Source organism: Castor canadensis, chromosome 13 (genome assembly GCF_047511655.1).
Source record: "Castor canadensis chromosome 13, mCasCan1.hap1v2, whole genome shotgun sequence".
In the NCBI taxonomy this organism is placed as follows: domain Eukaryota; kingdom Metazoa; phylum Chordata; class Mammalia; order Rodentia; family Castoridae; genus Castor; species Castor canadensis.
The window spans coordinates 4,326,531-4,341,043 of record NC_133398.1 but is presented as its reverse complement, the minus strand read 5'-3'; the positions used below and the strand labels follow the sequence as shown (position 1 = coordinate 4,341,043).

The 14,513-nt window shown below is 45.0% G+C and overlaps 1 protein-coding gene across 15 annotated transcripts in view; it reads right to left on the bottom strand.

Annotated features, from left to right (window-relative positions):
- The window catches only part of Ak8 (adenylate kinase 8), a 128,230-nt gene that overhangs the window by 44,195 nt on the left and 69,522 nt on the right, over positions 1 to 14,513 (bottom strand). For all 15 annotated transcript variants that reach the window (XM_074052915.1, XM_074052919.1, XM_074052923.1 and 12 more), the window contains one exon: positions 14,113 to 14,254. In XM_074052915.1, the coding sequence (XP_073909016.1) occupies positions 14,113 to 14,254 (142 nt within the window). The remainder of the gene's footprint in view (positions 1 to 14,112; positions 14,255 to 14,513) is intronic.

Here is a 14,513-nt window from a genome sequence, read left to right as displayed (position 1 = left end):
TAATTGCTCTTCTGCTCTCAGAGACAGACAACAAATCTAGCGACAGACTGCCCTAAACCAAGTTTTAACCCAGGAAAAAAGCAGCGTGACCTTCTACATTTGCTCAGAACTATCCTTGCCAGACTTCCTCTTACACAAACACTGGAAATAAGTGGTAAAATGTCAATAGTCCCTAGGTAGGAAGATAATGGGGGCACCTTCATTTTTCCACTCCAGTTCTTATTTACCGAAAGATTAAAATGCTACAACTCAAGGGGCCGTGGGCTGCTGGACCTCACCACCATGACTGCCCACTGCCTTGGTGGACCTCCTTCCTTGGCTAGCTGCTGACCCATCTCTGCTCGCCCTCCCACAGGCAGTGTGCTGCAGGGACTGGGCCCAATCACAAGGCAGTGGTTAGCTTTGCTACAACGGAGCCCACATCCGCAGTGACAATTGTGTCAGACACCACACTGTCACTGAGCGCAGGAAGATGGCACCTCTGCCACACAGGGACTATCCTGGGGCAGAGGCTGAGGAAGCCCAGGACGCATGTAGTGGTACAAGAGGGTGGCTGGTGCCATGGGATGAAAAGGTGGCAGAGCTAGATGGCTTCTGGCCTGAACTTTCATCTCTACCTCGAAAAGCACCCCTGGATCATGGCAAGGTCAAGGACGTGGGGTTAGGCCAGGCCTAGGCCTTCTCATTCCATCCTACCCAGGGCATGGAACTATGATACTTCGTTTTGACCTTAGGGCAAAAAGCTCCTGATTGCCCTCCACGGGGCCATCTGCTAGGCCCCTACCCCAACCACTTCCCTTACCAGACACCTCTACGCCATCTAAGGACAGTTTACAGACAACTGGGGACAACCCTGATGCCCGGAAGCCTAGAAATGACTTACGTTAGCCAATCCACAGGGAACCCTTGAAACCTGACTAGCCCTACCCCGTCCAGCAGACTCTCTCACTCAGAGCTGCCTTTCATCCACATGAGTGTCACTGTGTCGTGTCCACTGTGAAAAGAGTTTTAAATGTCATCCAACAGCAGGGGCAGGGGATGGAAACCACACCTTCTCAGAGCTGGCTTCAACAGCTCTGCATGATCTGGGAGGCTCCTCCCCCACCACGGCTGTCCCTGTCTGGGGACAAATCTGGGTCTGGCTCCACAGGGTCTTGGACAAAGGTGGCACTTGGTTTTGTTGCAGGATCGTTCGAGTCACCTACCAGGTGATTAGGATCCAGCCTCAAAGGGAGCAGCTGCTCAGAAAGGCAGTCGTCTCCCAGAGCCGTGCAGCTGGGATTTGGTGCTCTGGAGCAGAATCTGACTGAGCGGGCTTTTTGAAGCCCTGAGCCCCACTGAAAGGCCTGGCATTGGTAGTGCATTAGGCACACAGGTCGTCAGTGCACGTGGTGCCCATTTGTGCCAGGCTCTATGCCAAGTGCTTCCTGCATTCTCTCATTAGCTTGCCCTTGATGCCCTGCACCTGTCCCTGGTTTCTGGTTGAGGAAATGAGACTTAGAAGGCCAGAGAGAGGCAGAGCTAGATGATTACCTCCGCCCCCACGCCGCAATCCCCACTCCTGCACCTCCCATGCCACCCAGTGAGCCTGACCCTCTGCAGGACGCTCAGATGGCCACTTTGAATCTGTTTACACCGTTATACAGAGCACTTTGCAATTTGTAATTCTTAAATCCACCCATATACTTCCCCCACTACGGGTAGTGCCCCCTAGACTGCTTGGCCAGTAAAGCCACAGAGCAGGACTGGGTGTGAGAGAGAGGGCACCAGAAGAGGTGAGGCTGTGGGACTGCTCACGCCTACCCCTGGCCACATGCCACACTTTCTTTCTTGGCCCTGGACACTTTGTTGAAACAAATGTCGCTTCCTCCAAAGATGGTCATTTTGCAGCTAGAGCCCTCGAGCCCAGAGTGGACATCTGCTGGGGGTGGCGCAAGTGGAAGGAGCAGACTGTTGTTGTGGCACTCACTGCTCAGGCAGCAAAGCCAGGCGGCGTGGGGTCTGAGGTGGGCGGCTCTGCTACTAGGACCTCAAGGAAGAGCTCTTCCCAAAATAAGAGACACCCATGGAGCCCAGCCTGTGATATGTATTCCGACCCATGTCTGGTAAACTCTCTGCTGAGAGCAGCAAGCCAGGGTCACCCGGGTTCTATTAGCTCAATTAATGAGGAGTAAGATAAGGCTAACACCCTGCTCGTAGGCGGCTCAGACACAGAGCTGCAGTAATGGAGTTATTAACCTCCGCCAGCCGCTGAATTCTGCCCTTCCGCCCATCTCCATCTCCTCCTTCAGGCCTCCATTAATGGGCTGTTTATTATCCCTAATCCGCATAAGGATCAGCTGCAGAAGAGTGAGAGCTTCCTGGGAGGACCAAGTGATAATGAGAGAGAGAGGAAAAAAGAGAAAGACAGAGAAAGAGAGAACATGCACGCACAAGAAATCCTATTTTGCATTTTAATTTTTCTTTGGTCTTACTGCTGTCTTCTTAAGAAATTATAGCATCCTTCTCACTTTAGAACAATTATAAATGGCAAAGTCATTATTCCTTGTGTCGTTCCTCCCAAAGAAATTATCATGAGCTTTTAAATCAAATTAGAGAGCACTGGCATATTAACTACAGGCCAACTCAGGCTGGAATTTCATAGTGTACCATAATCTTCCACTACTTGAAATTTAACAGAATTGAAACCAAGAAATCAATCCAGAACCAGAATTTAGCAGAGCATCTTTCTGTGTGTGGGGTGCTGGGGATCGAATCCGGGGCCTTGCACATGCTGGGGAAGCTAGTGTGCTACCACTGAGCCACACCTTTACCCCAGGCAGAACAATTTTCTCAGCACTATAAATGCTCTGATTTAAAAATTTTTGTTTCCTCCTGGGGTTGGATAGATCCAGAATAAAAAGGCAATTATTCTGGACTACTTCAGGGTTGTTCTGCCCACGCGGCTGACAGACCACCTTCCCCAACCCCACCCCAAGGAGTCTTTAAAAGGTCTTCCATAGATAGGGACCGTGAGCAGCTTGCAATTAGAAAAAAATGGTTTTAACAGCAATAAGGTGTCTGTACCAGCCCAGGATGCGCAGATGCAGCCAGTGCTCTTGGTCATCCCTTCAAAGCAACACAGCCCAGTACATGCCACTTGCGCCTTTCCTGAGCTAGGATTCAACAGCACGCAGGTGATTGACTGTCTAAGTGCGTCTACACTGGATGTGTAGACAAATCTGCAGCACTGCTATTGGTAGGGGGTGTGAATGTGCAACTTAGTCTGTGAGAGCAAGAGAGAGCACAAACCACGTGCACCCTCCATGTTTGAACTTGAATTTGCTTCCCAGGAGGCCACATGGAGCCAGCTCCTTCCATATCTTCCAGTCCTCCATATCTGTAGGGCTCGTTCCAATGATAACACTCCCCCACCATGCTCCTTTTACTCCCAGAAGCAACAATACTGTGTCATTAAAGACTCACGATTATGGCTTCATTTGACAAAGGAGGAAAGCGAGGTTAAATGTAGCCTTGCCAAGCCACCAGCAGGGACAAATGCTAGTGCCATTGTAAAAGGGTACAAGGTGACAGTTGAGAGTTGGGGCATGGGGCAGCTTCTCTAAATCTGGTGCCTTTTTCCTGAGCATATGTACTTTTTAGCTGTTGATTGGATTACATGAGATTTGTACAGCAGGAACATAGTTAGTGCTCAATAAGGATCAGGTCCCACCATCCTTATTCTGGCTTACCATGAGCGGGATGGGAAGAGAAAGAAGTGTCCCTGCTGGATGCCACCGGGATTGAGGTGGAAAGGACAGCTTCAAAGCAGTCAGAAAATAAAAGGACAGTGAGTGAACGAAGACGGGAACAGAGGACGGATTCTTGTCTGTCTGGGACTGGGGATGTCCTGTGTGGAACCACCAGAGCTTGCTCCAAGGGCCTGGCCCCAGGAATTCTGAGGAGGAGGCTTCTGGACCTGCTTGTCTGGAGGGGCCAGGCTGAACTTGGCTGTGAACTCTGCAGCCCCATATTGGCAGAATTGGTCTGTTCTCGGGCTCCCTGGAGGAGACAGCTTCGTGTGAAATGTCCGTCTTAGCAAAAGCCAGCAACAGCAATAAACCCAGGAGCCTGAAGTCATGAGAAGAGACCCCTATACCTTCCCAGGGACAACCACACTTCCAGGATGCACCTGTCTTTCTTAGAAAATAACATGTACAGTTGCAAATCCCACACCCGCCAAGGAACCTAGAGAGCAGTTTCCAGTTCTCACAGCACAACCTAGGACACAAATGAGCTAATAAAACATACCATTCCAGCGTGATTCCTTTTTTTTTCTTTTTGTGGCATTGGGGTTTTGAACTCAGGGCCTCATGCTTACTAAGCAGGTGCTCTATCGCTTGAGCACCCAGTTCTTTTTTTGTTCAGTTATTTTTCAGGTAGGGTTTCATGTTTTTGCCTGGACCAACCTCAACCCTCCTACCTACAGCCTCCCCCCATCACTGGAATTACAGATGTGCACCACCACACCTGGCTTCCTAGATAGTCCTAAAATGTAGTCCATTGAAATAGAGAAAAACACTAAAGAAAACACTAATAAAAATCTCTGCTGAATTTCATTGCCACTGACCCACCTGGGCCCCTTCTTTTGCCTCCTTTTCCAGGATTCTCACGTGATCATGACTGAGACCTTGGGGGGAGGGTTAAGGTCACAGCCTGTTCCCCTTCTGTGCCGAGGGAGAGGAGGGTGCAGAAGCCCAGTTCTGTCTGAGACTCTGCACACTTCCCAGCATAAGTCAGAATGCTATACTCCCTCTCTGTAGTAAACATTAATTTTAAAAGAAAATACCGTGCTGCAACTGGCAGCATGAAATGAATTATTTTACAGCCAGGCAGAGGACAGGCTTTCTGGATGCACCCTCGGCTAGTTCTTTCTTTGTTTCTTTTTTCCTTCCTGTTTTTCCCTCCTATTATTATTATGTTTTAACAAACTTTATAGCCCATTTTATTTGTTCTCAAATAACTTTTTCTCTTTCCTTTCGACACATCAATTACTGGATTTGTTTCTGTCTGTGTGCTGTTGGAATCAAGGGATTGATACTGTTCGGTTGAATATAATGTAGCATTATGTGCGATGGGTTTATGAGGCAGGAGTCTGACAAAACATTGCATTTGAGCACCCTCCATTTATTAGCTCTAAGAAGAGATTTATATTTGGCAAGGAGAGGATAACTTTGTTTTCTGGTAAGCCATCAGGTCTGTTTTTGAGTCCAACGCCGAGTGGCTTGCTCTTCCTCGATAACTCTATTTACTAGTGTGAATATATTTTAATAATGAAATTGATATATATGTAAATTTATTTCAATCTAATTTCATTGAAACCCTCCTAAAAAAAGGGCCTTTGGAGATTGTTTTCGTAGCTGAATTATAGATTTCTGCCTCGCATCCCCAGACAGATTTCCAGGCTATAATTCTGTCAGGATTTCCTCCCCATGTCAAAGCAGCGACACCAGGCTGGAGTGTTTTATAATTGACATCACAACAGAACCTGAATTACAGTCCTGGCGTTCATCTCAGGGCTGGGCGATTTGTTTTAGAGTATTTCTCTCTTTCTTAGACTATACCTGGACTTGAAGGTTTATGGCTAAAATTACTTTCTGAGTTAATTGTCAGAATGGTTAACTGAAAGCTAAGGAGATAGAGGTGGAGGACAGAGATTCAAGAAGGGAGGAAGGACAGTCACCCTGGGGTGACTAGGCAGTGGCACATGAGGGGGTCTGCATTGAGAGTCCTTTGCTCCCTGCCTGTCCTCTCCCCTAGGGTCAAATAAATTAAACTGGCATTATTTACTAAGTCTTTAGAAAATTATCCCAAGTCCATGGTGAGTGGAGATGCATTTACCTGTAAGCCAGCCCCAAATCAAACTGGTTCTTGGACATCCTTCCTTGAGTACTCTCAGCCCAAGCTGTGGCCTCCTGCATGTCGTCCTGCACTCCTGGCTGGGCGCGTGGGGCCAATAAACACAACGCATTCTGCTTCAGATGACCAGCACCTGATTCCCTCCCTCACACTGTGGGTGATGTCTGCCCCAGCCTTCTCTAAAGGGACTCGTTTGTATCCCCGGCGACTCTCACCTTTGGTATGTGGTGAGCTGACACTGGAGCTATGTTGCTGCAGTGAGTCTCTTAGAAGATTAAGAGGGAACAAGACAGACACAGCCTCTAACCTCTGTCTCTGGACCTCCTAAGGCAGAACAGGGAGTGCCACAGTATGCTCAGATAGGACTGTGGGCTCCTGCTGCCCTAGATGAAATGGATGTTTCCATCTTCCCAGGCGAAGCTCTCCAGCCCAGACTAATTCAGTCAGAGAAGAGAGCACCTGCCTAGCAAGTGTCAGGCCCTGAGTTCAAGCGAAGCTGCCAAAAATATACATGCTACTAAAAAACAGAAGAAAAAGGCTGAGAGAGAAGGAATATATTTAGAAGATTACTCCAGGAAACATAAGGACATTTTAGATAAAACCTTATCAATATGCTCGACATAATTTACAGAGATGACAGGCTGTATGATATGAGAAATCAAAGAAGAGATGACAAGATTTTTTAAAAGGAGATGAGAAGAAAGTTGATAAAGAGAAAAAAAAACTAAGGGAAAAATAAGAGCATCATAGAGACGAAAAAGCAGAAGCGACAAGAAATAAACACAGCAGAAAACAGTCAAAGTTTTGTCATGAAGAACAGGCAAGAAAATAATGCAGAGAAAGATAAAAGCTACTAGAAAAAAACCTTAATTATGGAAAATGGATGATAACCATCCCATACACACGTAATTGGTCTTTATGAACAAGAAGACCGGGCAAATTAACCAGAAAAGTATTAATATATGTACTGGAGGAGAACTCCCCAAATTACTGCAGGTGGAAGGAATTCATGACGTCCAGAGAAAAGTAATAAAGAGAACCAGGACTGAGCTTGAGACGGTCCTGGTGGAGGAAAGTGAGCTCAGAGGGAGGGAGGAAAGCAGGGAGACGGAGAGAGAACCTATGAGCAGTCAGACCCCACAAGATGGCCAAGAGGGCAAAAGTGATTTCTGATGCTGGTGCATGTGGGGTGGAGGAAGTGATCAATGAATTCTGCACCAGATGTTGTTTACAAGTGAAGATGACAGACAGACATTCGCAAGTATGCCAGGATTTAGGATGTCTATTATTTATGTGCCCCTGCTGAAAATGATTCAGACATAATCCTTTCAAATGAAAGATGAATCAAAATTAATAAGTGGGGAGGTTGAATTATGTAAACAGCTGGTGTTGAAATCTTAACCCAGTTTCACAGAAAATGAAAACTTCACAAGTATAGTTATTATAGCTAAAACAGAATATAAAGTGTTATAGTTCAAGAACGAAAGCTTAGTCAATGCAGATTGAAAACAATGATCAGTGTATAACAGCCTGTCACCAAAAAGTTCAGAGTTGGGTGCGGTGGCCCATGCCTGTAATCCCTGCACTTGGGAGGTGGTGGCAAGAGGATCTCATGTTCAAGACCAGCCTGGACCACAGGGTGAGACCCTGTTTCAAAAGCTTTGTTTTGGGATGGGTCTGCCTCTAACTTCCCACCCTCAAAATGGAGAGTGGGAGGGAAGGTGGTGGGTGGTGCCCATGAGTGGAGATGTGGAGGATGCCTGGGGAGGGGATGGGAGTGGTGCCCTTGAGTGGACAGTGGGAGGGGAGGAGATGGCCATGGGTCATTTTCTCTCTCATCTTTCATGTGAAGGAGTCAGGCATTCTGTTGCTTTTCAAAATTGACAGAGAAATGTAGGTTTGGCTAAAGTCATGTTGATGAGATGAGTAGAACCAGAACCAGATCATCATCTAAATGAATGGGGGGCATAAGGAAGCTAAGTAATATCAACAGACCTCAAAGCAAACTCAGCATAAAGAGAAGATAGAGAATAGGAGACACTGCAATCACACGTGAACTAGAACAAGAGCGACAACCAGGAGGCTGCACTCAGACATTGAAGGAGGACACATTCAGACTGAATGAAGAACACAGCCCAATTTCATCCTGCTCACAGTGAAAACAAGGTCCAGGGCTCATCCGGGCACCCAGGGCTTTCAAGTCACTTGAGTTGTCAACAGAAAGTCAGGGAGCAAATGGTTGAAAGTGAAAGTGGGGAACACGCCAGAGAGATCAGGCTGAGCTGCAGGTGAAATGGCTCGTTGGAACTCGCAGAAAACTCCACAGGAAAAAATGACAGGAAAGGGCTCTCCCATTGAAAACCTAACCCACGAGACAGAGAGAATGGGGAAGACAAAGACAGCCACCAGATGGCAGTGCTGGGAAGCAGAGGGGTCATTGGCAGTGGCCTCAGAAAGCCCAGTGCAGGATCAGTGACAGGAGAGCTGAGCATCACCAGAAAAGCCCACAAGCGCAGACACAGTACCACCTTGGGACAGTGGCTGCGACAAGCAGGCCTGGCTGAAGGGGACTGGAGAAGCAGGGAAGCACCGACCTTCTCACAGCACCCAGCTGAGCCAGTCGCTCTCCACGTGGGTAGAAACTAAGGCGAGGAAAAAGCACAGGCTCTTGGACTGAAGAATGCCGAGCACCAGTGAGAGCTGTGTCTGAGCATGGAACAAAAGCAGGGGAATCAGGTACGTACCGCATGCAGTACAAAACGCTTCCTGCCATCCTTCTCTTCCCATCAATCCTGGTGTGAGGTCTTTCTCCTGTGCAGGGAGAGTCCTCTCTGGGAATCTGACCAGCACAGAGGAAAGACCTGGAGGAACTGACACTTTGTAGGAGGGTTCTGCACAGATGGCCCAAATAGATCACCCTACAGTGAAGGTGAGGTCTCTGGGCTCTATCCATGAACTCAGAGCTTCCAGATAACTTTCTGGTCACCCCTCTCAGACATGAACAAATGACCACAGATAACCCAAGATCTGTGGGGAGAGGGGTGGGAAGACTCTACTGAGGAAGAATAAAGCAAAATCATGAAAGAAAAACTCAATAGAAACATTATGTGGGAGGGAAACAAACTACCATTCTTCGCCCTTCTACAAAAACAAACCTGTCATTAACATTTTCAAGAGATAAAAAAAAAAAATTGGTGAAGCAAGAACAAGTAACTATAAAAGGACAATCAGAAAGAAAGAGAATTTAAATACTATAAAAATAAACAAACACTATAGCAGAAATCAGAAATTTGAAAATGGGTCAAAGAGAAAGTTGTAGAAACTTCCCAGAAAAGGAGGAGAGAGAGAGAAGAGAGAAAATATTTTTAAAAATTATTCAGAAGAACGCTCAGTATGTGTGAAGCCCTGAGTTCAACCCCAGCACCACCACAAACAACAAAAAAAATTTAGAAGGCCAGTCCTGGAGACCCAATATCCAAATAACTGGAGTTCCAGAGAAAAATAGAAGAGAGAGAGAGAGAGAGAGAGAGAGAGAGAGAAGGAAATTATCAACAAAATAATTCAAGAGACTCAGACCTGAAGGACATGGGTTTCCAGATTAGATCCTACCAAGAATATTTTGAAATTTCACTCTGAAATTTCAGAATCCTGGAGACAAAGGGAAGAGCTTATGATGAGAGAGAGAGAGAGAGAGAGAGAGAGAGAGAGAGAGAGAGTGAGAGAGAGAGAATACATGAAGCATCAAGAATCAAATTTACATTGGACTTCTTAATGGCAATACCAGAGATTCAAACAAAAAAATTTTTTTTGGCAGTATGGGTTTAAACTCAGTTCCTCATACTTGCTAGGCAGGTGTTCTACCACTTGAGCCACTCCACCAGCCCCTGAAGATTCAAAATTCTGAAAGAAAATTATTTCCAACCTGTAATTCTTTTTTTTCCCAGCCTGTAATTATTCACCCAATGAAACTATCCAACAAATTTAAAGATAGAATAAAGATACTTGCAGACATTCAAGGTCTCAAAAAATTTACCTCCCACACAGCCTTTCCCAAGAAGCTGCTGATGGATGTGCTCCATCAAAACAAGGTTATAAACCAAGAAAAAAGAAATTTGAACAACTGTGCCTCAGGTATAATAGCCTTCTGCTGGTAAACCATCTCTCTTACTTGAGAGGCAAGTGTAGAATATGCTATGATAAGCCAAGGGAGTATACAAGAAAGAGAAAGATACGTGTCCAGGAAGCAGGGACTCCCAACTCTGAGCAAAGAAAGGAAAGGAACTTTGAGCAAAGAAAGTCCTAGCAGATCAGTCATACAATAAGCCTAGAGAAAAATCAGTCTAAACAGGAGAATAATGGTGTCATCAAGAAAAAACTGGAACTTACAGACCATGTAATATGATGGACTTTGTGGAAAATTGCTCTGAGAGGCTACTGTTATATGTGGAAATAATTCACAAGTAGGTGCAAAGAAAATGCAGCAAGTAAAAAAGCAAGGTGACTCTTAATGTCAGGAAAAACAAAAGGCTAACTCTTTTCAGCAGAATTAGAGCTCTTAAAGTAGCTTTTCTGGAAGAGCTCTACTACTGCAGTTCATTTTGTCTGGGATTTAGTACTGTGGTCCATACAGCTATTAAGAACACTAGACACGGAATCTTTTCATTTCATACACTAAGGTGCTCCTCTGAAAACTGAAGTTTTGCTACTGAGGATGAGGAGGTGCAGAATGAATGCTGGAGCAGACAATGAGCCGGCAGTCCATCAGAGATGGTCATTTTTACCAAGAATACATTTCATGCCGGACACATTGCTGACATAAACCTTTATGCACTAAACAACACAGCACCCAAACACATAAAGCAAAAACTGTAGGAAGCACAATAAAATTTAATAAACATACAATATTAATGGGAAGTTAACAAATTGCTTGGCTCTTGACCAGCAAAAGAGATAAGTATACAGGAGATCTAAATTATAAAATTAATAGGTTTGATCTAACACATATATTTAATTATACAACTTTAAATTAAAGAAAATACTATCTTCAAGTACCTACTGAGTAATTATTTACAGAATAAATTGTGTAGCTCAGCTTCACACAAACCCCAGAACCTGCCTTGAGATTCAAATCCCAGTACCAGAAAAAAAAAGTTTAAAAATTTATAGATTATATTTCAACAAATTCTCCATGCTCTGCATTAAAATGAAAAATCAATACTAAAAGTTAAAATAATAACAAAATGCCGATGACTTGGAAATTTTCTAACTCTCCCAAATAAATCTCAAATGTAAGAACAGTAAAGTAAACCACACCTTCAGAATACTTTAAGAATGAAAAAGATGAAATATGGCTACAATTATAAAGAGAGGACAATTCAAAGCCTTAACCATTTTAGCATCAAACACAGAAAATAAGTGAATTATGCATTTTATATTTTCAGAAAAAGAACAAAATAAATGCAACACAAAAGAACTAACTAATCAAGAGAAACAAAAATTCATGAAAATAGAATAGGAGAAAACAGTAGAATTGACAAATCAATTATTTGAAGCTTTCTTTGACAACAGAACAAAAAATAAATTAAAAAGTCAGACTACCCATTAAACTAATCTTCAAAAAGGATGAAAACCCAAATACATAAAATTAGCAATAAGAGGAAAGAAACCCACAGATAGAGAAGAAATTAGAAAACCTCATAAGATATGTAAATTACACTGATGCATTTAAAGACACAAGGGACAGGGACGATTTTCTAGGCAAAGCCCAACTACAGGAGGAAAGAAACTAAAGCAGACCAGAGTGAGAGCAAAGTCGATCAAATTGCCCACAAGCTACCTGTGCCCTAATGCCAGATCCAAGGAATTGTCACCACCAAACTCTCCTAAAGACTTTCGGGTCCGGAGGAAGAATGAAGACCCAGAAATTATCACACCATAATACTAAAGCCTGAAGCACAAGAAATAGAAAGTTCAGACCCATGTTATAAATATAAGTGAAGAAAGATTCTTAATAAAACGCTGTCAACACCCCTGATGGTGTATTAGTTTCCTGTTGCAGCTATAAGGTATCATCACAGGATGGCTCCTTAAAAATACTCGCCTCTATTGTCTCGAACTTTCTGTAGGTCAGAGGCCTGCAATGGTCTAACTGGGGCCAGGCTCTGGTTCTCACCTGGGCCGCACTGGTGGCTGCAGACTTCGTTTCCTTCCCACGTTTTCCAGGGATCCCCCATCTCAGAGCCAGCGGTGGGATGTGGAATCTTCCCAAGTTCACAGCCTCTCCAGCCCCTCCTCTGTCTCCTCCACTTTAAGAGCTCATGACCTCTCTAGTTTAAGGTCAGTTTGCCAGTCACCTCACATCTGCAAGTGCCTTGTGTCACATAACGACATTCTCCGAGGCATAACAGCAGGGGGCAAAGGTCAGGAGGGTCACAGTTTCAGCTGCCACAAGCAGTATTGAAAGAAAGAGATATCAAGACCAAGCCAAAGTCAATCTAGGAACAAAAGCTGACTTGGTAAACCTATTAACATAATTCAATATATGAACATGTCAAAAGAGAAAAAACCATCACTTGTCTTTTTGAAAAAAGGTCAATAAAATTCAACATCAAGTCCAAGCATTTTAAATCCATGGAGCTAGCTATATTCTTTTAATTTCATAAGGCTTTCGTAGCCCTCTACCAAAAGCCAGCAGTGCCTCAATGGCAGTACACCAGGCCGGCCCTTCAGGCCAGGAAGAACCTCCCTGTCAGTCGTGATACAGCTCCGCAGCTCTGCAGCTCGGCCCAACACAAGAGGAACAAGGGTAAAGTGAAAAGCACTTTTGTTAAAAAGGAAGAGGCAGAAGGATAAACATTTGTAGCTGACATCATTGTCCACCTGAAAACCCCAAGAACATCAACTGTAAGACTATCAGAAACAGAGTTCTACAAGGAGGCTGTGGTACAAAATAAAAAGCAAATGATGTCTTTCCTATTCTCCTGAAAAACTCGTCCAGAAAATGAAACAGATGAAACTAACTCATCCTAACATACCAGCAAGGTCAACAAATAACGTAGTATCTAGAAACGCTCTTAGAATCAAAACCGTGAGCCTAAGGGGGTTGATGGTAGGCTACTGGGCCAGGGAATCAGCATGTCAGACCACCACACATCAAACTGAGGGCAGCCCCAGTTAAAATTCCCATTGTAGTGTCCACATGGAATGGTAGATAGATAAGATAGACAATGGAGAAAAGTGAGAAGGTCTTTTTACTGCACTGACTATTGAAATATGTCAGAACTAAACTGCTCTAACACTGCAGCCCTGAAGAAATAGACAGTAGGAAAACATCAGAAAGTTATAGACCTAACTATATTAGGGACAAGTGGACAATGGTCAGACCATACAGACTCAAACCTATAACCTGCAGCAACCAAGCAAGCCAACCACAGTGTTTGTAGAAATTAGCCCCAGATGGCCAGGACACTTGATCAATAACTGATAGCTCCTCTCATTTTTGCCACTATTTGCAACCAGAAAAGCCAAACATGTTCCTTTAACCGATCACCTAAGATGCCCGTACTCCCAGTCAGCCCAGCCCAGCTGTCCCCTGCCAAGAGCCTCGAATCAGAGCACCCAGAGCCCCTTCCACTTCCCCCCAGAAAACTCTCCCACTATTCTGCCAAGCAGTGATGTCCGCCCCCCATCACTTGACACCGCAGGCTCAGACAAGATGGCCTTTGCTTTGGGTGGTCATCATTTGTTTCCATGCTACATGGCGTTGTGGTTGCTCTACACTCAAAGGAGTGTGAGAAGGGACAGACCATTCAACAATATTCAATGTTTTTCGGAACAGATGTTAAGATGATTCTAAAAGAAAACTCATATTGCATATGTGCAGCAAAATAAATACCAAATATTTGAGTGAAAAAAAAAAGAAATTGCTGGAATAGTAGAAAACAGTTGATCTGTACAACAATCTTACAAGAAAGGCAAGCTTATTTGGTATCAGTTAATATTTTATGAGGGAGGAGCACAAGAGCCAAGATTTGAACCCAGGCCTGACTCCTAGTTCACAGGGCAAGGTGGTGGGAAAGGGATGCCTGGCATTCTATGGCCTTCATGTGGCTCAGGAACACCAGAAGGCATTATAAACTGGAAGCTGTCAGTTGAGCCCCGAAGGGAGGGAGCCCCAAGCACGGCTGAGGCTGGGGTTCTCATGGGGCAGCTCACCTATTGGGACTGAAGCCCACTTTTTTCAGCATTTGTGCCTGGTCCAGGTCTCGTGGGAAGCCGTGCAGCACCCATCCTTTCTGAACACAGTCCTGCTTCTCCAGGCGCTGGACCAGCACTTTGATGATGATGCTGTCGGGGACTGCAGAGAAAAAAGGACAGCGAGCGTGTCAGTGGCCTGCAGTCCAAGCCACAAGCTTCGTAATCTTCTGGGACCACAGACTGAGTGGCTGAAGAGGTGGCTTTAGGTAGCGCACTCGGAACGGCTTGGACAAGGCTGTGGACACCTGTTTCCCGGGTTCCTCTGCAGTCCCAGCAATAAGAGCAATGGAAGAACCGTGGCTGCCTGAGATGGGAAATGCAGAGGGTGACCTGACCTCTCCCTGACCCTGACAAGATAT